The sequence below is a fragment of the Mastigoproctus giganteus genome, chromosome 8 (assembly GCF_048544385.1).
Source record: "Mastigoproctus giganteus isolate SK-2022 chromosome 8, ASM4854438v1, whole genome shotgun sequence".
Lineage (NCBI taxonomy): Eukaryota > Metazoa > Arthropoda > Arachnida > Uropygi > Thelyphonidae > Mastigoproctus > Mastigoproctus giganteus.
This window is the reverse complement of record NC_143582.1, coordinates 124,546,743-124,570,845: the sequence shown is the minus strand read 5'-3', so window position 1 is coordinate 124,570,845 and position 24,103 is coordinate 124,546,743. Positions and strand designations below refer to the sequence as shown.

At 38.6% G+C, this 24,103-nt stretch overlaps 1 protein-coding gene across 1 annotated transcript in view; it reads right to left on the bottom strand.

The window, feature by feature from the left end:
* The window catches only part of LOC150081798 (axotactin-like), a 638,696-nt gene that overhangs the window by 62,127 nt on the left and 552,466 nt on the right, over positions 1–24,103 (bottom strand). Inside the window, exon 28 of the mRNA XM_090378896.1 lies at positions 18,884–19,056. Within this exon, the coding sequence (XP_090235022.1) occupies positions 18,884–19,056 (173 nt within the window). The remainder of the gene's footprint in view (positions 1–18,883; positions 19,057–24,103) is intronic.

Here is a 24,103-nt window from a genome sequence, read left to right as displayed (position 1 = left end):
AACATTGTCAACCATCAAATTTAGCTCACTTAACAACCCTTGTATCTGAATACCAAAGGGTTGATTAGTATTCCGATGAGTGTTATTCAGATTTTTCCCATCATGGCTCAAATACTGATGTTCACGTAAGGTGGTTGCCAGGGATTTCAGTTTAAAAGCATACTGTAAGGACAGCTGCTTATGTTGAAGAGATAGACCTAGTGGTGGACTGGCTCTAGCCACCAAAGTGCTATCTCCAGCAGAGACTTAAACCTGGGAGCTTTTATTTGATTTGGATTTTATTGGTGCATTAGTAACTGAGGCTATAATGTGCCAAAACCAGGACATTCAGTGACTTAAGGATTAGGTCACTATGTCTTTTTTTTTTTTTTTTTTTTTGTTAGTTGTTGGCGCATTGGCTTCTGTGGCCATATTGCATCTCCCAAGTTTTTTTTTTGTTGCATTTTCTACTCTGATCCAAGCCCGAGGTGGGATTCGAACCCGCAACCTTTGGGTTGCCAGGCAGGCACTTTGCCCACCCAGCTAGTCCGGTCGGCAGTCACTATGTCAAAGTAAATAATGATAAAGACATACGAATATATAAAATATAACAAGAAAGAGGTAAATTTTAAATACATGTAAAAAGTTACCTGATTTTAAATAACTAATAACAGAAAATACATTGTCATTACCTGATAACATCTGACTGAGTGTATAAGGCTAGACCAGATGACTAAAATGGTAAAATATAAAACACATTCATGTCTATAGCATGGACACTCAGTTAAAATATAATGAATAGTTAAAAGTGATCCACAATCCTCACACATAGGAGTCATCTGCCCTCAGCAGAAATGCATGGGTCAGATGACTGTGTCCTATGCAGAAGTAAGCTAGAACAATTTCCTCTCTGCGGTTCCTGCACAATCTTCACTGTCAGTTGCGGATTACGGGCTTTATCTGACATAGCTTGTTTGTGACCTGCCCATGCCAAGATTGTGAGAGTAACGTAAGGTGTATCAACTTCCTGTAGTCTGTAGAGGAGGCTAACAGGCAATGAGTGTTGTGTGGTTCTGGTGATTTGGCCGCAGTATCTACCAGTTCATTCCCCCTGATCCCAATGTGGCTTGGAATCCAGCAGAAATGAACGTTGAATTAATGCTCAGATAGAGAATGTAACATCTGCTGGATGAGGATTAGGAATGAATGAGGATTATACCTCATCCCCGATAAAGCCTGCAGTATACACCATACACCTTTGGTACTTGTGAGTTTTAATGTGGTCCAAAGCTAATTGTATAGCATACAACTCAGCTGTATATGCGCTGCTTTCATGGGAAATCTCCCATCTCCCCAGATATAGTGTGATCTGGGAAGATGGCAGCAGATCCAATAGATGACTCTGACTTCAAGCCATTAGTAAAGTCAGGCAAGAAGCCAGAGTACTGGACTCGATGGGCAGTATAGAGTTGTCAGTAGACAGAAGCTGGGGAGGTAGCCTTACCCCAATCTTTGATGGAGAAGTTACATGATGGCAAGCGAGCATGCCAGGATGGAAGTAGTTGCATTGGTAACTGGGCAACATTGTCTACTGTGATGTCCAGCTCTATGAGAAATTCTTGGACACAGATACCAAAGGGACGGTTGACAGTCTGACGGTTGTTATAAAGAGTTTCCCATCGTGGCTTGAAGACTAATGTCCACGTAGGGTTGTCTGGCAGGGATTTCAATTTAAAAGTATATTTTAGTGACAACTGCTTTCACTGCGGGGACAGTGGCAGTTCACCTTCTTCGGCATATTAACTCTGGACAGGGGAAGTTCTAAATGCTCCAGTAGCAATATGGATGGTTTGGTGGTGAACTGGGTCTAGCCAACATATTATGCTGTTTCAAGCTGATGCGTACACTTGGGACCATAGTCTAATTTAGATCAGACAAGTGCACAATAAAGATGGAGCAAAGTGCAGCGGTCTGCACCCAAGACCGCTGCACTTTGCATTGGAAGAGATAGCACATAGGAGGTTCAATTTTCTTGTGCACTTTGTCTGCAGTTGATGAATATGTGGTAAAAATGCCAACTTCTTATTGAATATAAGCCCTAAGAATTTTGTCTTGGGTGCTACTGGAATGATGTTTCATCTGAGCTTGAGTTCTGGTTCAGAGTGAAGGTTAGGTTTTGTTTGCAACAAAAGTGTACACAAACAGTCTTCTGAGGTGAGAACATGAAACCAATGGCCATTTCCCAAGGGTGCACGTGGTCAATGGCGTGCTGCAATTGCCTTTCGATAACCCTCACGTTACATGACTGCAAAAAGATGCTAAAGTCATCAACAAAGAGGGCACTGTTTATGGTTGGAGTAAGTTGTTCAGTGATAGAATTAACTTTGATAGCAAAAAGCATTACACTCAGTAGTGATCCTTGAGCAACTCCCTCCTCTTGGCAAAATGGCCGAGAGAGCGGATCTTACATGAACTTGGAATGACTGGTTTGAGAGGAAATTTTTAATAAAGGTGGCAATGGCATCTTTGGCATCCCCCAGGACCAAAGTTATATATGTCTTTTAAAATTCTGTATCTCCAAGCCATGTTGTACACTTTTTCCATATCAAAGAAAACTGATACCTGACACTCGCGTTTCAAGAAAGCATCACAGACAGATGTTTCCAGGCAGATTAAATGGTTGAATGTTGACCTATTTTTTCGGAAGCCACACTGTGTTGTGGAAAGAAGACTGTTAGTCTTCAAAAACCACGAGTCTAGTGTTGACCATTCTTTCCAGGATCTTGCACAAGTAGCTGGTCAGAGCTATAGGATGATAATTAGATGGTATCTTTGGATCTTTTCCTGGTTTAGGAAAGGCAACTATGATTGACTTATACCAAGAGTCCAGAGACTGCTCTTTGATATAAATCCTATTGTAGAGACAGAGCAGACAATCCACAGATTCTGATGAAAGATGTTTAACCATCTCATAATGGATGTCATCTGGCCCAAGAGCACTTGCTTGAGAAGAAGAGAGTGTTACCATCAGTTCCCATTTTCTAAAATGCTGGTTGTATTGTTCACAGCCATTTGAGGTTAGCTTCAATTGCTGCTTTTCAAATTTTTGTTTGATGGTCAGAAACTCTGGGGTGTAGGATGTTATAGCAGACACATTGGCAAATGTCTCTCCAAGAGTGTTTGCAATTGCAGTTGGGTCTGCGATTGCACATCCATTATTTTCTAGGATTGTTAAAGGGTGTGATGTGTATTTCCCTTTCATTTTCTGGACTTTGTCCCAGACGACTTTTGGTGTCATGGCCCGGCTGATGGAAGATGCAAAGCGGATCCAAGATTCTTTCTGACTCAGATGTCTAATATAATGTGCCTTGGCATGTGAATGTTTGAAGGCTTATTGGATTTTCTGTGGTAGGATATCAACAAATTATCAACGTGCCTTGTTTTGTGCCTTTCTTGCTGCTGTGCATTCTCTGTTCCATCATGGTTTCAGAAATGATGGAAACTGAGTTGATGTCTTTAGAATTGCAATTGCCGCTGCTTGGACAGAGGTGTCTGCAATGTTGTTGTTATTTAGGAGCATTAGCAACTAAGGCCATATCGCTCAGGGGATATGCGGTGGTCATTTCTTGACCTTTCCGCATCCTCCATATATTTGGTGGTCAAAGGCTCCAACCCAGGTCTGATCAAGAAGCGTGTGCTATGCACTGCTGCTTCTGCCCACCTGGCTACGGAGGCACCAAGTCTGTCTGCAATGTGCTTTACCGTGTAATTAATTGGCTCCTTGCTGACTGTAATGGTATCAAACGATGCCAGATCTTTAAAGGCATTCCAGTCAGTGTGATCAGTCTTCCACCATGATATCCAAGATGTGATATCCCTTGGCTTGGTCTCCCATTGCAAAGGGTAGATATGTCATGGGGAAGTGATCACTACCATAAAGGTTGTCTTCAACTTCCCATGTACAAAGAGGAAGGAGAGAGAGGGAAAGCATATAGAGAGATCAATCGCAGTAAATGTACAGACAGGCATGTGAAAAAAAGTGTTGTGTCCCACATTTAGAAGGGCCAAGTCACTGTTTTTTTCGAGCATGATGTGCTCTGTAGTCCGACCCCTTCCATTAATGTTAGCACTATTCTGGATGAGTGACGACCCCTTCCATTAATGGACACAATACTCCACATAGTATTGTGTCCATTAAAATCCCCTAGTAAAGGGGATGACAATTGCCTAATGAGATCATCAAGGTCTGCCTGGAAGATGTTAGCATTAGCAGAGGCATACGAGGCAAGAAAGCAAGCTTATGCAGTAACAGCAAAAAAAAAAAAAAAAAAACCTTCTCATTTCACTCATCTACTCACTCTAAATGCTTGTTCAGCTCAGCCTTAAATTTATTTAAGCTATCAACTTTGACAACAAGAAATAGAAGTCTGTTCCAACAACCAACTATCCGCTGGCTAAGGGAAAATTCCGCACCTCTATTCTACAACTGTTTTTCCTCAATTTGAATCTATGCACCCTTAGGTTCTTAAGCTAAAGTAGAAGAAGAATGCCATCAGCATTGAGCTTGCTCAGCCTGGTCAAAGCCCTATACACATCAATCAGATCACTTTGCAGGTGCCTAGTCTCCAGATGCTGCAACTTACAGAATATAAGCCTCTCCTGGTAAGAGAACCCCTTTGTTCCTCTCACCAATCTTATTGCCCCTCTTTGTACTCGTGCGGCCTGACCATTGCCTTGTACGGGAGAATAATCACCTCCTTGTCTCTGCTAGCAAAATTCCTATATATATATATATATATATATATATATATATATATATATATATATATATCATTGACAAGACTCCATGTTTGTTGTTTGTTATTTGGTTTTTAGGAGCATTAGCAACTAAGGCCATATTGCTCCGGGAATATGCAGTGATCATTCCCTGATCTTTCCGCATCCCCGTATTTGGTGGTGACGGGATCGAACCCCGGTCTAATCAAGAAGCGTGCGTTACGTACTGCTGCTCCTTCCCACCTGGCTACGGAGGCGCCGACAAGACTCCATGATCTGCTCTGGCAGTCCATCTGCATTGCTCAGCAAACTTCATATCTTCCTGCACAATTGGAACATTTCCATTGAGTTACTGCTACTCGTATGCAGTACTTTGTATTTGTCAAGGTTAAACTTCATTTGCCACTTCTCAGCCCATTTTCCCAACTTATCTAGAACCAGTTGTAGCAGCATACTGTCTTTACTGTCATTAACAATCCTGCCAACCTTTGTATTTTCTGTAAAGTTGGACAATAAGCCTGATATACCCTCATCAATATCATTGATGAATACACAAAACAACAATGGGCCCAGCACCAAACCCTGGGGAACTCCACTAACAACATTAGTCCATGAAGAGCAGTGTCCACTGATTACCACTCTTTGTTTTCTCCCACTCAACCATCCCTTTATCCATTGTAGCAAGTTGCCCTTAATGCCATACCGCTCCAATTTGTACAGCAGTCTTTCATGTGCACAGTATCAAAATCTTTCCTGAAATCCAAGTATATGATATCAAAATTATTTTTTACATCCAGTTCCTTTGTGATCACATCATAGTATTCAATCAAATTGGTCAGATATGACCTCCCTTTAACAAATCCATGTTGTGTCTTAACTACTAGTGCAGTCTTGTCTAGATGATCCTGAAATGTTTCTTTAACCAGTGACTCCATTATTTTCCCTGCAACAAAAGTTAAACTAATAGATCTATAGTTACTTGTGTCACCTTTTGAATCCACTTTGTGAATTGAGGATATATTTGCACACCTCCAGTCCATGGGGACCTCCCCTGAGTCTAAGGAAGCTCTCATAATTATGGCTAAGGGTTTGCTTACTTCCTTTGCTGCCTCTTTTAATATAACTGGATAGATCTCATCCACCCCAGGTGCCTTCCTTATATTTAACTTCAACAATTTCTCCTCCACTTTGCTCTCAGTTATGACAAAATCACTTAGTGTCTTGTTAGAGTTTGATAAACTTCTGGTATTCTCCTCCTTGAATAACTCCTTATGCACAAATGTAGATGCAAAATACTCATTCAGTTTATCAGCTACCTGAGCATGATCATCAATAGTCAAACCATCTACGTCAAGTGGATCAATATCATTGATCCCTTTCCTTCTAGAATTTACACAAGAAAAGAACTCTTTGCTGCTGTTTTTATTTGCATCCTTTGCCAAAGATTTCTTGTAATCTGCCTTCACTTGTCTAATCTCCGTTGTAAGTTGATTACAAGCTAGCTTATATCTGCCATAGGATTCTGTTTCACCCGATAATTTATATGCATCCCATGAGCCTCATTAGTTCATCTGACATCCATTTAGGCCTAAATCTTGAACAGTATTTCTTAGTTAGTATGAAAAGCCTAGTAACCTCCAAGATTAAGTCCCTGAAGGCTTCCCCTTTAGAATTCAATGTTGGTAACATCATCAGTTGATCCCACTGAATAGAATTTAAAAACCACCTGAGACCACTGTAGTCACTTTTACAAAAGCAAAATTCCTTCCCTTGCCCTTTATGGTAGCTACATCTTTAAGTAAATCTTACATCAGTACACTGTGTTCACTGCCACCAAGTTGTTCCTTTATCTGCAAATTCTTAATGCATGAATAATCAGTGCTGATGATCAGATCAGATTAAGAGTATTACTCCCTCTGGTTGCCTCTCGAACATGTTTCTGTAGAAAACAGTCATCCAATAAATCCACAAAATTCTTGTTAGTGTGCGAGAGACCAACACACAAGTTCCAGTCAATATCTGGAAAGTTAAAATCCCTCATTATAAGACATTCTGATTTTCTGGCCCACTATTTCTCGCACAATTGCTCATTGTACAAATCAGATTCATTAGGCCTATAATTCACACCTCATTTTCCCTTTCCCAGTGCTTATTTCACACAAACTGACTCAACATTGCACTGTCCACCAATGTCAATTGGATGCATTTAGATTTTATGTGTTTCTTACCTGACAGAATAACCCCTCCTCCCTTCCTGTCCTGTCTATCCTTTCTGTACACAACGTACTTCCCAAATTCCAATTCTGCACTGCTGATATCCGTGTAACATCAAGTCTCTGATATCCCAACAATATCTGCTTTTGATGTCTTGACCAATACTTCAAACTCATCAAATTTATTAATTATACTTCTAGCATTGGTGTACATGCAAGTATACATGCATCTGTTCCTATTCTTAGTTACCCTAACACAGCCCATGTATTTACTTGTTTCACTATGGCTCCCAGCAGTCCTGGAAATCCCCAGCAACTTGCTCTCCAGGCTGCTGCTCATTCCAATAGAAGTAGTACAAGAAACACTTTTGCTTGTGACTGTGGCCACTGTTAGTCTTTTAGTCTGTGTATCCCCCCAAGTTAGTAGTTCTCCAACTAACCTAACACTGCCTCGATAGCATCAGCAAATATTCTTTCACCCTTTCTATTTAAGTGTATCCCATCCCTGTAGAAACAATCTTTCCTGTTAACAAACACAGACGAGGCTGAAAAAATTCTACCCCATGAGCCTTGCACAATCTCTCTGGGGCCGGATTGATTGACAAGGCTCTCATCATATACTCCCTCCTATTGTGTCTGGGCAGAATTGCAGACACTTTCAAATTTAACTCTAACTCAACTTTTTTTTCAACATTGACCTGTACTTGTTAAGTAAGTCTGCAGATCTCTTACTCTTAAAGTCATTAGTGCCAACATGTACAACAATATCACCCTTTTGTGCCCTTAAAAGATATTTGCTCTACATCATCAACTTTTGCCCCTGGCAGACATACTCTGGGCTTGTTCCATCTATCCTTTTTGCATAATATATTCCCCGTCTTCCTGACAATAGAGTCATCAACAATAACCAGTTCCTGTGGGACCAGTGCATTCTGCCTTGGAGATTGTCTCTATGTTGCCTGCTGTATAGGAATGAGATCTGGCATTGAGTTTGGCAGCTGAGAGTTTGATGGGTCCCTCATATTAATTTCTTTGAGGGCATCTACACCACACCTTGAACTCTCATAGACACCCATCAGAATGCAGAGTTGGTGCCTAATTCCTTGGCACTCTACACACCTAGCACACCCAAAGTCATCCTCCTTAGCTAGATCATGTCCTGTTGCCAAAATGTTTGCAAACATTTCACATTTTTTGAGACTATAACATGTTGGAGAATTGCGACCTTCATTTCTCCTCTGAGCCACAGCACTCCTGCTACTCTGTGAACTTTGCTTCGCAGCTGTAGTCTGGGTCATGATTCTCATTTAAATACAGTTTAATTAACAATGAAATTTAATAAGATTAATAAATTTTATTGATTAATTGATAATACTATACTAAGCTAACAGATTCCTAATACAGTGCTATGTATTATGCTATCTAGTTATCACTAGCATTAATAGATGCATTTTATGCAAGAAAGCAAGCTTATGCAGCATCAGCCAAAAAAAAAAAAAAACCACTTCCACTTCACCCCTCTGTTCATTCAAAATAGCTGAGCTTTAAACTTATTTAGTCTATTAACTTCCATTACAAGGGATGGAAGTCTGTTCCACCAGCCAACCATTCGCTGGCTAAAGGCAAATTTCCGCACGTCTATCCTACATCTGTCTTTCTTCAATTTGAATTTATGCCCTCTCAGGTGATTATTCTGAGCAAGAGGAAGAATCCCATAAGCATTGAGCATGCTTAAACCATTCAAAGCTTTATACATCTCTATCAGATCACCTCGCTGGTGCCTAGTCTCCAAACACTGTAATTTGGGAAATTTAAGCCTTTCTTCATAAGAGCACCCCTTTGTTCCATTCACTAATCTTGTTGCCCTTCTCTGTACTCCTTCCAGCAGTGCTACAGCCTTCTTGAAATGAGGCCTCCAGACCTGTATACAGTAGTCTAGATGTGGCCTGACCATTGCCTTATACAAGGGAATAATCACCTCCTTATCCCTGCAAGAAAAATTCCTATATATCATTGACAATATACCATGAGCTACTCTTGCAGCCCATCTGCACTGCTCAGAGAATTTCATATCTGCCTGCACAACCACCTACAGGTCCCTTTCTTTGTCTATCACTGTCAGTGTAGTACCACAGAGTTGACATGTTGCTCTTGGGTTGCTGTTTCCCATATGTAGTACTTTACATTTGTCAATGTTAAACTTCATTTGCCACCTCTCAGCCCATCTGCTCAACCTTTCCATATCCTGTTGCAGCAGCATAGTGTCAGTAGTGTCCTTGACAATCCTGCCAACCTTCGTATGATCTGCAAACTTGGACATTAAGCTTGATATACCATCGTCAATATCATTTATAAATACAGAAAACAATAATGGACCCAATACTGAACCCTGAGGGACTCCACTAATAACATTAGTCCATGATGAGCAGTGTCCATTGATTACCACACTCTGTCTTCTCCCCCTCAACCACCCCTTTATCCATAGCAGCAATTTGCCTCCAGTGCCACACTGCTCCAATTTATGCAGCAGTCTTCCATGTGCAACAGTATCAAAAGCCTTTCTAAGATCCAAGTATATAATATCAAAATTATTCACTGCATCCAGTTCTTTGTGACTGCATCCTAGTATCCAATCAAATTGGTCATGCAAGACTTCCCCTTAACAAAACCACGTTGTGTCCAAGCTATAACTGAAGTCTTGTCTAGATGATCCTGCAGTGCTTCTTTAACCAGTGACTCAATTAATTTTCCTGGAACAGAAGTTAAACTCACAGGTCTATAATTACTTGTGTCAGCCTTTGATCCTCCTTTGTGAATTGGAGTCACATTTGCACATCTCCAGTCTGTGGGTACCTCCCCTGAGTCCAAGGAAGCTCTCATAATTATGGTTAAGGGTTTGCTTACTTCCTTTGCTGCCTCCTTTAATATAACTGGATAGATCCCATCCACTCCAGGTGCCTTTCTTGTGTTTATCTTCAACAATTTCTCCTCCACTTTACTCTCAATTATTACAAGATTCTCTAGCTTACTGCCAGAGTTGAATACACCTCTGGCATTCCCCTCGCTGAATAACTCCTCATGTGTAAATGTCGATGCAAAATACTCGTTTAGATTGTTAGCCACCTGAGCAGGATCCTCAACTGTTGAGCCATCAATATCCAGTGGACCAATCTGATTCATCCCCTTCCTTCTAGAGTTTACATAAGTAAAGAACTCTTTGCTGTTTTTCTTTGCATTCCTTGCCAAAGATTTCTTGTAATCTGCCTTCGCCTGCCTAACCGCCTTTGTAACTTGGTTACAGATCAACTTGTATCTATCATAGACTTCTGTGTCACGTGTTAATTTGTATGTATCCCATGCATTTTTCTTCTCTGCCATATGTCTCATTAGTTCATCTGACATCCATTTAGGCCTAAACCTTGAACAATATTTCTTAGTTGGTATGTAAAGCCTAGTAGCTTCCACGATAAGTTCTTTGAATGCTTCCTATTTTGAATTTGCTGTTGGTAACATCATCAGTTGGTCTCACTGTATAGAATTTAAATACTGTCTCAGTCGATGGTAGTTGCCTTTACGGAAGCAATAACCCTTCCCTTTACCCCTAATGGTAGTTACCTCTTTGAGTAAATCCCACTTCAGCACACTGTGATCACTGCCACCTAGTGGTTCATTTATCTGCAGATTCTTAATGCATGAAGAATCACTACTGATAATCAAATCAAGAGTATTACTCCCTCTAGTTGCCTCCCGAACATGCTGATGTAGAAAACAATCATCCAATAAATCCACAAAAGCCTTGCTAATGTGTGAGTGACCAGCCCCCAAATTCCAGTCAATATCTGGGAAATTAAAATCCCCCATTATAAGACTCTCTGATTTACTGGCCCACTCTATTTCCCTGTACAGTTTCTTATTATACTCATCAGAGTCATTAGGCCTATAACACACTCCTACACTCAATTTTTTTTATAGTTTTATTTTATATAGTTTTATGTCAACAATAGTTTTTTATTATACCTTATGCTATCAGCTTGAGATATATTATGTTACACTATTTCGTAAGGATCTATGTAATGGCAGTTTTTTTGCAGTAATATAAATGACTTAATGAACTATTTAGTACTTAGTTACAATTCTATACAGTGGAGCCTTTTTATTGATTCATCAAAGAGGAGTCTCAAAGGTGTGTTTACTTCACAATGTAAATAACTATTCCAGTAACTCACTCTGTGAATTTGAAAGATATGAGAACTCAAAGAGGTTGTTGACAAATATTAAGTATAAAGTACATGGACAGCAGATCTTTGCTGACTTTAAAGTGATACTTGGACAGCAATCCGGCTACAATACAAAAATGCCTTGCTTTTTGTGTGAGTAGGACAGTTAGGAAAGGAGTAAACACTGGAATGTCAAGAAAGATCTGGTCAAAGAGGGGCAGTTTGTTGAATGGATTGAAGAATATTGTTCATAAATCACTGGTAGATTCCAAAACTACTCAAAAGTAACGCTTCATCAAACGAGAACTGTTGTCACTTATTCTCAGCAGATACCACCACCCAGACTGCACCATTTCAGGGCTATTTTGTATTTGTGTGGGATAATAACTCGACTATCCACTTGTCCCTATTAGACTTAGAAAAGCAAAAAGGTAGAGGGAAAGTAATAGTAGGAGTGGAAGAGGAAAAGAAATGGTTTAGAAGAATGAAAGGGACAATAACTCCTTCAACTCACACCATTCAAAAACTCATACTCTCCTCGAATAGACAACGCTTCTCCAGTGGAGAAGGCTGTTGTTACCTATTCTTGGAAACTCTGGACATCATCAGGCTCCCCCCCCCCCCCCCGGTGCCATTTCAGGGCTATTTGGTCCTTCTTCGGTGGGTGGGTAGGTACCCTAGTGATGCAGCGATGACAAAACAGTTATGAAGTATAACTGCACAATATGAGAGATGCCTGATGGTGTATAATATAAATTAAGACTGAAATACATTAAGGGCTTTAGCCTCAGGCTGTAAGAGATTTAGACAATGTACAAGTTAGAGCAAACGCATCATATTAGTACGCAGCTAAACTCTGAATTAGCAAAAATATGCAAAGGCAGCATCGTTTAAGTTATATCTCATATTGTGAATACTTTCACAATGAGTTCCCATGATAATGTACTACTTTGAATAAGTAACGCTTCACCAAAGGAGAAGGCTGTTGTTACTTATTCTCAGTGGATATCACTACCCAAACGGCATCATTTCAGGGCTATTTGGCCCTTCATTGGTTAGGGTAGGTATCCTAGTGCCTTTGCATATTTTTGCTAATTCAGAGTTTAGCTGCATACTAATATGATGTGTTTGCACTAACTTGTACGTTGTCTAAATCTCACGCAGCCTGAGGCTAAAGCCCTTAAAACATATTTCAGTATCATTAATAAATATAGAAAGCAGTAATCAGTCCAGGACTAAATCCTGACAAACTCTACTGATAACAAAGGGCCAAGAAGGGCAGTACCTGCCAATAACCACCCTTTGTCTTTTCCCCCGACTATCCTTTTAACCATTACAGTAAATTGCTCTTAATGTCCCAATGCTCCAATTTGTAAAGCAGTCCTTAATGTGAAATAGTGTCAAAAGCATTTCTGAAATCTAAGTATTTGATGTCAATATTATTTTTTTCATCCATTTCCTCTGTTACTATATCATAGCATCAAATCACATTGTTCAGACAAAATCATCCCATAACATATCCATGCTGTGACTGCATCCCTGTCTAGGGGATTCTGTATTAATTCTTTAACTAGTGACTCCTTAATTTCCCTGGAAGAGAAGTCAAGTTAATAGGTCTGTAATTACGTATCTCACTCTTTGATCCTTATTTGTGAATTGGGGATACATTTTCACATCTCCAGTCCTTGGGGGCCTCCCCTGAATCCAAAGATGCTTGCATAATTGTGGCTAAAGGTTTGATCTCCTCTTTTGTTTCCTCTCAATATAATTGAACAGGTCCTATAACTGGATAGATCTCCCAGATGCCTTTTTTGCATTTATCTTCAACAATTCCTCTTCTGTTTTCTTCTTGGTTATAACAAAATCATTTAGTTCTCTGTTAGAATGTGATACACTTCTGGCATCTCCATCTTTAAATTCCTCGTGTGTGAATGTAGATGAAAAATATATATTCAGTTCATTTGCAACCTGAGTAGGATTATCAATAGTTCATCCGTACTTCTATTTGCATTATTTGCAAGAGACTTCTTGCAATTTGCCTAAACTCCTTTATGACTTGATTGATGTCTTCTTTATATATACTGTAGGCCAGTATCAACCTGATAGTTTGCTTTATATGCATCCCACATATTTTTCTTCAGCATGAGCCAAGGGGCATATTTACACAGTATAGTTAACTTGGAAAAACAAACATTTCACTCTATATAAAAAGTTCAGGATTGTGAGGTGTTTATTTCCTATAGGGTATTATAACTATCCCCTTTGACTAATGTCATAATATAAAAGAATTTAGTTGTACCAAGCATTATTCTATATCATTACAGTTTATGCCTTTGAGAACTATTACTTTCTTGTGTTTAGCAACTGTGAATGCGCTAGTCCCACAGGAACTAGTAGTTGTCAGTGACTCTATTGTCAGGGAAACGGGGAATGTACTGTGCAAAAATGATAGGAGGAACAGGATCAGGGTATACCTGCCAGGGGCAAAGGTTGATGATGTTGTAGAGCAGATATCCTCTTTTAAGGGCACAAAAGATGATATTGTTGTAAACGTTGGCACTAATGATATTAAGAGTAGGAGACTGGCGGAATTACTTAACAAGTACAGAGAAGGGCAACAAGATTAGCGAATGAAACTAGAGGTTGCGCTTACGAAGAAAGTCTTAAGTTTTGCAAATTACAGTGTCTGGAGACTAGGCACCTGCGAGGTGATTTGATTGGGGTGTATAAAGCCTTGAATGGTTTGAGCATGCTCAATGCTGATGGGATTCTTCCTCTTGCTCAGAATAACCGTCTCAGAGGGCATAAATTCAAATTGAGGAAAGCCAGTTGTAGGATAGATGTGCAGGTTTGCCTTTAGCCAGTGGGTGGTTGATTGCCGTGAATTAGAGTTGAATTTGAAAGTGTCTGCAATTTTCCCCAGACATGATAGGAGGGAGTATATGATGGGAGCCTTGTCGAACAATTTACCTTGGAGAAATTGTGCAAGGTTCAAAGGGTAGAATTTTTCTCAGCCTGGGATACACTTAAATAGAAAGGGTGCAAGAATATTTGCTGATGCTATTGAGGCAGAGTTAGGTGGGTTGGAAAACTGCTACCTTGGGGGGAATACATGGACTAATAGATTAAAAGTAGCTGCTGGCAGAGGTGAAAGTGATTCTTGCACTGCTTCTATAGGAATGCAATTGAGCAGCAGCCTGGAAAGCAAGGCAATGGGGATTTCCAGGACTGCTGGGAGTCATACTGGAATAAAGCAAATACATGAGCTGTGATAGGGTAACTAAGAGTAGAAACAGGTGCATGTACACCAATGCTAGGAGTAGAGTAAATAAATTTGATGAATTTGAAGTGCTGATCAAGGCCCCAAAGGCAGATATTGTTGGGATATTAGAGACTGCTGGGAGTCATTGCAGTACAAGTAAACATATGGGCTCTGATGGAGTAGCTAAGAATAGGAACAGGTGCATGTATACTTGTGTGTGTACACCAATGCAAGGAGTTTGGTAAATAAATTTATGAATTTGAGGTGTTGGTCAAAACATCAAAGGCAGTTATTGTTGGGATATCAGAGACATTCTGTCATACAGATATAAGGAATGCAGAAATGGAATTTGGGGAGTACAGTTTGTACAGAAAGGATAGACAGGATAGGAAGGGAGGAGGGGTTATGCTATTAGTTAAGAAACACAAAATCCAAGGAAGTATAGCCAATCGACATGGCTTGACAGTGCGGTGTCAAGTCAATTTGGTGTGACATAAGCACTGGGAAAATAAAAATGAGAGTAGATGTGTGCTATAGGCCTAATGACTCTGATGAGTATAATAAGAAACTGTACAGGAAAATAGAGTGGGCCAGTAAATCAGAGAGTCTTATAATGGGGGATTTTAATTTCCCAGATATTGACTGGAATTTGGGGGCTGGTCACTCACACACACTAGCAAGGCTTTTGTGGATTTATTGGATGATTGTTTTCTACATCAGCATGTTCGGGAGGCAACTAGAGGGAGTAATACTCTTGATCTGATTATCAATAGTGATTTTTCATGAATTAAGAATCTGCAGATGAATGAACCACTAGGTGGCAGTGATCACAGTGTGCTAAAGTGATATTTACTCAAAGAGATAGCTACCATCAGGTGTAAAGGGAAGGGTTTTTGGTTTTGTAAAGGTAACAACAGTGGTCTCAGAGATTTTTTAAGTTCTATACAGTGGGACAAACTGATGATGTTACCAACAGCAAATTCAAAATGGGAAGCATTCAAAGAATTAATCTTGGAAACTACTAGGCTTTTCATAGCAACTAAGAAATATTGTTCAAGGTTTAGGCCTAAATGGAGGTCAAATGAACTAATGAGACATATGGCAGAGAAGAAAAATGCATGGGATACATACAAATTAACACATGACACAGAAGCCTATGATAGATACAAGTTACAAAGGAGGTTAGGCAGGCGAAGGCAGATTATGAGAAATCTTTGGCAAGGGATGCAAAGAAAAACAGAAAAGAGTTCTTTACTTATGTAAATTCTAGAAGGAAGGGGATGAATCAGATTGGTCCCCTTGATATCGATGGGTCAACTGTTGATGATCCTGCTCAGGTAGCTAACAAACTAAATGAATATTTTGCATCGACATTCACACATGAGGAGTTATTCAGCGAGGGGAATGCCAGAGGTGTATTCAACTCTAGCAGTAAGCTAGAGAATCTTGTAATAACTGAGAGTAAAGTGGAGGAGAAAATGTTGAAGATAAACACAAGAAAGGCACCTGGGGTGGATGGGATCTATCCAGTTATATTAAAGGAGGCAGCAGAGGAAGTAAGCAAACCCTTAGCCATAATTATGAGAGCTTCTTTGGACTCAGGGGAGGTACCCATAGACTGGAGATGTGCAAATGTAACCCCAATTCACAAAGGAGGATCAAAGGCTGACACAAGTAATTATAGACCTGTTAGTTTAACTTCTGTTCCAGGGAAATTGATGGAGGCACTGGTTAAACTGAGGTGCTGCAGGATCATCTAGACAATAGTTCAGTTATATCTCATACACAGCATGGTTTTGTTAAGGGGGAAGCCTTGTCTGACCAATTTGATTGGAAACTATGATGGTGTCACAAAGGAACTGGATGCAGGGAATAACTTTGATATCATATATTTGGATCTTAGAATGGCTTTTGATACTGTTGCACATTGAAGACTGCTGCATAAATTAGAGCAGTGTGGCATTGTAGACAAATTGCTGCTATGGATAAAGGGATGGTTGAGTGGGAGAAGACAGAGTGGTAATCAATGGACACTGCTTTTTGTGGACTAATGTTATTAGTGGAGTCCCTCAGGGTTCAGTGTTGGATCCATTGTTGTTTTTGTGTATTTATTAATGATACTGATGATGGTGCATTAGGCTTAATGTCCAAGTTTGCTGATGATATGAAGGTTGGCAAGTTTGTTAATGACAGTAATGACAGTACGATGCTGCAACAGGATCTAAAAAAGTTGAGTAGATGGGCTGAGAGGTGGCAACTGAAGTTTAACATTGACAAATGTAAAGTACTGCAAATGGGAAGCAGTAACCCCAGATTGATATATCAACTGTGTGATTGTTGTTGTTATTTGGTTTTCACGAGCATTAGCAACTAAGGCCATATTGCTCCGGGGATATGCGGTGGTCATTCCCTGACATTTTCGCATCCTCAGTATTTGGTGGTTAAGGGTTCGAATCTCGGTCTAATCAAGAAGCGTGTGCTACGCACTGCTGCTCCTGCCCACCTGGCTACTGAGGTGCTGTATAACTGTGTGGTACTACACTGATAGTAGCAGAGAATGAAAAGGACCTTGGGATAATTGAGCAGGCAGATATGAAGTTTTCTGAGCAGTGCAGACGGTCTTCAAGAGTAACTCATGGTGTCTTGTCAATGATATACAGGAATTTTTCTAATAGGGATAAGGAGGTGATTATCTCCTTGTATAAGGCAATGGTCAGGCCACACCTTGAGTACTGTAAAAAGGTCTTTAGGCCTCATTTTAGGAGGGATGTAGAGCTGCTGGAGCAAGTGTAGAGAAGGGCAACAAGATTAATGAATGGAACAAAGGGTTTCTCTTATGAAGAAAGGCTTAAGTTTTGAAAATTACAGTGTCTGGAGACTAGGCATCTGTAAGGTGATCTGATTGAGGTGTATAAAGCCTTGAATGGTTTGAATATGCTTAATGCTAATGGGATTCTTCCTCTTGCTCAGAATAATCGCCTGAGAGGGCATAAATTCAAATTGAGAGAAGACAGTTGTAGGATAGATGTATGGAAGTTTGCCTTTAGCCAGCTTGTGGTTGATTGCTGGAACAAACTTCCATCTGTCGTTATAGAAGTTGATAGCTTAAACAAATTCAAGGCAGAACTAGACAAACATTTGGAGTGAGTGGATAGGTGAAATTAGATTTTTTTTTTTTTTTGGCTGATGCTATATAAGCTTGCTTTCTTGCATAATGTGCCTTTACTAATGCTAATGCTAAAAATTGATTTTATCCAATACCCAAGTTGTATGAAAAAAACATTATGGCATGCAGATATTCCTGAAAAATATCCCAGGTAAGAGATTTCCTGACTTAAAATATAATATTTCAAAATTTTAATATTTCTTAATTCCTATTTATTATTCTGTTTCAATTTGGTTAAATTCAAAACACTGATTTAAATTCAAAATGGGGACCAAGATTCTCTATAAGAGAAAATCAGAATAGTTTAGCATTTGTCCAATTTTACGAATATTGGCAGGTCTCAATCGCATAAGTTGTCTGTCCAGCAAGGACCCAAATGGTTGACAGAACAATGTGCATTAAGTACGGTTGTGGTTGAATTGGGAAGATTTAACTCATAGATTTTCAAGTTTAACTTATATACAAAATGTAGATTTTCAATAATATAAGCATCACTAAGATGTAATGTGTGGCCGAGAAATTTGGAATATGAACTCTACTCAATTCGTGAGTAATCTGAAGACTAATTTTCGTGATAATAAGCTTTTTTAAAATAAATGGATGTATTGCCAATGTATTTATATTTGCAACTTTCCTAAGAATGAAACAGATCATGTTAGATTTGGAATATCTATATTCTTATTTTAAATATTACCTTCAACTCCCTATGTGAACTGGTGTTACAAACATGAAGCTCAAGACTACTGTACAAAGCCTTTCTATAACTGTAATAATGAGTTATTTAATTTAACAATGAAGAAAATACTAAGATATTTTATACATACACATATAGTGATGCATAACAAAATTTTAATAATAAAAAAAATGTAAATTACAGATTACAAGAAGGCTGAACTTGCTTTCACCATAAAAGATCATTTGGATGTTGACATAACTATGTTCAAAATACTGTACAGTAAGTTATATGTTTGCTTCTGTGGGAATTTTGTTTAAAGTAATGCATTCATATTGTAAACAAATACAGCTACATTAATATTCTCATTCGAGTATTTTTAAAGACTTTAAATGAGAAGGTTTCACTGTGCTAAAATTTGTTTCTTAATGTAAAAGTTCTACCTCTTACATTATAAGTATGCATGAAAATCATTATACAAAAACAGACTTAAAAAAAGTATTGTGAAATAAAGTTTCTCCAAAAACGTAAACCTGGATGTATTGAAAAAAAAAAACAAAGAAAAAAAGAAGCATATTAATACATAGATATATATACCTCAAGATTTGAATAAAGAGTCCAAATAACAGGCACTGGGGTAAGATGTATATTTCCACATTTGTTTTCACTGGATTTTCCTTCTACGTGAACTCTATCCACGATTCCTTTTTGGTATCCAAATGCTGCCTCCAAAGGCAATGCTGTTTCTTTGCCAGCAGAAACCATGACACCTGCAATAAAACTGTTAAATTTTATACATAGCAAATTTATTTCATTTGCTTGTATGCAAACCATTAGACTTTTTAACTGTTTCCTCTTGTACTTTTGGTAACAACTGTTGTGAATAGGGTTGCCAGGTGACCTCAGAGAAACCAGAAGGCTATCAGTTTCACATATCTATAACTTCCTGTTTCATTTATCCAAAACTTTCAGTTTTTTGCATCTAATTTTTGTAAAAAACTGAAAATTAGATACGAAAATAGACAAGTTTGTTGGAATGTTCCATAGAAACACTGCACACATGAGGAAAGAATAGCACAAAAAAAATTAAATTTCTTCCCAATTAAACCCAATTAAATTTCATTGCACAGTTTTCTTTTTGTTTAAGAGAAAGCATCTTTAACATCTAAACAGTTGATTGATATAGTAGAAAAAAAAAAAAAAGAAGTTAATTGGTAGAGATTCAATGCAGAAATTATGTTTTTTCAGTCCATAGAAATTCAAATTTCATTCAACCAGCTGAAACTTTACTATTTACTATCTGAGAATAATAAAGATTACAGAACATAAATCTACCTACAACAACAACAACAAAAACAACTGCAAAATTTATATGTTACAAAATTTACACAAACTGAGAAAATTCTGGACATTTATGTTGTGGTATTTGCTCAATTTGTTTACTGGACAGTAAGCAGAAATACCGAACTGTCTGGGTAAAACCAGACACCTGGCAACAGTTGTTAATTTTTGTTGAAAATTTATAAAATCTAATTTTATAAATTATAATATATGTAGATATAAATATGTGTAATAGACAATAGAAAGGAAAATTTGCCATATAATGTAGAAACATGAACAATGTTATCATAAAGCTATGTTATCCTGTGCTTAGTAAGCCTATACTAAAAGGTTTACTTAGCATCACTTAACACATATTAGTATTTTAGCACTAGCTTAAACATTATCATTTAACAGAGCTAAGTTCATTCACAGATCTGCTTGCAAGTTACATTATAAAGAACAGAGATATATGAATTTCATTTTGCTCACATTATTTATTATTTATTTTGTAGCAGTCAAGTATTCCTGTAGCACAGAATTATGTGACTTCAACCAAAAGTATTATTAATGGATTGGATGCACAGTATATTAAAAGTATTTTCACTAATCATTGAATGGCACTTGAATTTAAAGAGTAATTCTGAGTTGCATGTAATTTAGATGTGGTGTTTCTTTATTTTGCTGTGCATGGCCCAATTGAAGAAGACTTTAAGAATTCCTCTCTCCTTCTCTGATGGGATTCAAACCCATATATCTCCAAATGAGTAACAAGTGGCAAACCACTATACTGCCATGGAGGACTTATTATATCTGTACAAGTGTGTGTTCAAGGGCTGATTTGCATGTTGCATGGACTGAAAAAACTAGAAAAACTTGTTGGGAACCCTCCTAGGAGTACTGATTTAAAATGTGGTTTCCAGAAATATTTTCAGTACTCAAGATGCAGCCTAACCATTGCCTTACCCAATGGGATAATCACTTCTTTGTCCCTGTTGACAACGTTCCTCTATATCACTGACAGAACCTCTACGTGCTGTTTTAGCTGCCTGTACGCACTGCTTAGAGAACTTCATGTCATGTACAAGTACCCCCCCTAGGTCCCTTAGAGAACTTCATATTAGACTGTACAAGTACCCCCAGGTTCCTTTCATTCTCCACCACCTCAAGCGCAGTACCACCTAACTGGTATGCCATTTTGGGATTAGTGCTGCCAAAAAGATGCTGCATTAGTTAAAGATAAAGTATCTTGCATTTATCAGTTTTAAATGTCAATTGCCACTTCTTGACCCATCAGATTAATTTTTCTAGATCTTGCTACAGACCAGAAGATTGTGAAGAGTATAACAAGAGCCTCTACACGGAGGTGGAATGGGCAAGCAAGCATGAATGTATTATAAGTGACTTCAATCTGCCCTAGACTGATTGGAATAAGTGGGAGGGAAAAAGTCATCCTGGAGAAAATTTTTTAAAAATAAACTAGATGATTAGTATTTGTATCAATATGTTAGAGAAAATACAATGGGTGAGAATATTCTTGATCTAATCATTACTCATGAATCAGATGACAACACAGGGCTTAAAGTACAGAAACCTTGTCAAGCAGAGATCCCAAATTCGTCAACCAGAAGATGAAAAATGATGTGAATTAGTTAAAGGCACAGATAAATTTCAGAAGAGATGACTTTGACAGTTAAGGCTCTGTGACATCTATTAATTGGGTGGATTGCAGAGGGAGACCCAATACATTTGAAGTATGAATTAGCTTTAAAGCAAAAATTACAGACACCATGAATGCATACATACCATTAAGAAAATACTGCAGCAGGAGGATGCCAGAAAGGATGAATATGGACTAGCTAGTCTAACAGAGCAGAAAAAGACAGCTTGAGAAAGTTAGAGTGATGATTTACAAGTTGATATACAATACTTATAACAGTACCACAAATAAGGTTATGGAGGCAAAGGCTGAGTATCAGAAAGCTTTAGCTAAGAGAGCGAAGAATGAAGGCAAGGAATTTTCATATATGTGAATACAAAGGAGAAAAGAATGAATCAAATAGGACCCTAGTGTATTGGGAAAGCCTTAGATAACCCAGCTGACGTTGCTGATGAATTAAATAGGTATTTTTTATCGGTCTTTAATGGTGAAAGACCCTCCATGCTGAATAGAGGCTGTGCAAGTGAGTTTGAAATTAGTGATTTCAAAATTACTGATGACTATTTATTAGAAAAACCTTCAGGCATTTCAGTAAGGCTCACAGAGTTTATAACATATACGCAGTAATTTGAGAGGGGTTGCCAGGTAGCATATTGAACTAGTGAAGTTAATTATGATGGCATCTTTGGACTCTGGAGTAATCCCTTTGGATTAGAGAAGTGTCAACATATTGCTAATACATAAAGGTGGTTCTAAGAATGAAGTCAGTAACTACAGACCAGTTAGTGTGACTTCAATGGCAAGGAAAATCTTAGAGGTGATTAAGAGTGCAATCCAGGGACATTTAGAAATAGTAGGGCATTCTGAAGGACAAACAACGTGGTTTTGTTAAGGGAAAAACATGTTAAACTAAATTATTAGGCTGTTTTTTTTTTTTTTTTTTTTTATGTAAACCCCAAACACAAGAGGTATTAGAACCTATAGTACTTAGTACCATGCTTGGGTTGGGGGTTGAGAAGACGAAAGAAGATATTTGTTGACACTGGACTTGAACTTCTGTAGATTGTAATTTTCAGGAAATACGTATGAGGGAAGGTTGTTCCAGAAAACAGCAGTTGAATGAATAAATGAGGAAGAAGAAAAGTTGATTCTGTGAGTTTGAAGTTGGACAGTAAATGGATGTTGGCTGGTGGCGGCACAGGTTTGGACTGCTTTGAAAGAGAGAGTGGGAATTATAGAAGCCAATTCAGAAGAACAGTGCCCATGGAAGTATCTGTAGAAGAGGCATGCAGCAGAAACAGTACGTCTATGAGAGAGCAAGTGGAGAGACTCTGTTAGAGATGAATCATTAATTAACCTAACTGCCATCTTCTGAATGGAATCAAGAAGCCTGAGAGTGGTTTTGGGGGCACCACCCCAGATGTGGGAACAATATTCCATGGCAGGACAGATTTGCAATTTATACAGAGTGAGTAGCTGTTTGGAAGAAAAGTAACGCCGAGAGCGAAAGAGAAAACCAAATTTTTTAGATGCAGAGGAAGCAATATTTGTAATGTGCTTGTACCAAGAGAGATTAGAAGTCGGGGAAATCCCCAAAAGAGATATATCATTTTGTCTAGAAATCGGAGTGTCACTAAAGATAAGCATAGGAGCAGAAGAATCCTTTTTGCAAGAAATAAGACAAGACTGAATTTTAGAAGGGTTGAAATCAACTAAGTTGTCTTTGCCCCACTGGAGAATTACCTAAAGATTGGCATTTAAGGAATTGGTAGCAGATTTTCAAGAAGTTGAAGCTGATTGAGCAGGACAAGGTTTCTCAAAATGGAAAGTGGATTGCAATATGCTATCATCGGCAATACTATGAATAGGATTTCCATTCAATGGAAGAAGGTCATTAATATACAAAAGGAAAAGAGTGGGGGAAAGAACTGAACCTAGGGGGACACAGGCATTAGTGGAGAAGTTAGAAGACAGAGAGCCATCTACCATCACCCTCAGTGAGCGATCACAGAGAAAACTGGATAACCAATTACTAAAAACAGTTGGCAAACCATAAGATGGGAGCTTGTTTAGAAGACCTTTATGCCAAACACAATCGAAGGCCTTTGAGATGTCAAGAGCAACTACTTGTGTTTCTCCAAACCTTTCCATTGAAATAGTTCATAAATGAGTAACATAAGCCAGAATATCACCAGTGGATCGACACTGATGGAATCCATACTGGCGATCGTTGATCAGATGGAAGGGTTCTAGGTAGTTTAATAGTTGGCAGTTAATTGATTTCTCCATTACTTTAGAAAGAGTAGAAGTAATTGCAATGGGGCAATAATTGGATGGGAGGGATTTGTCACCCTTTTTAGGAACTGGCTGGATATGAGCAAATTTCCAAGCAGAAGGAAAAACACCTTTGGAATAAGAAAGTGAAAAAAGGCAGCAAAGAATAGAAGTAAGTTCAGGAGCACAGGTTTTGAGAACAAGTGGAGAAATACTATCGGGACCTGGAACTTTCTTAGCATCAAGATTCGTCAAAATCCTTCTGTCATCCTTTTGACGGAAGACCACAGGAGGCATTGAATGGAGTGTGTTGGGAATGGTGGGAGGTGTTTTACCAAGATCATTAATATATGAGTTAGAAGAAAAATGGGATGCTAGCAGGTCAGCTTTATCCTTGGCTGAAGTGACAACAGAACTATCTAGTTTGGACAGAGGTGGGAGCAGAGATGGGCAAAAGTTGCGGCCAACAGCTCTGGCAAGGGATCAGAATGCTCAGCTACCATTAGGGCAAGAAGCAATTTTTCTACTCTTAGCCTGTTCAAACTCTAGTTTGGACTGATTAG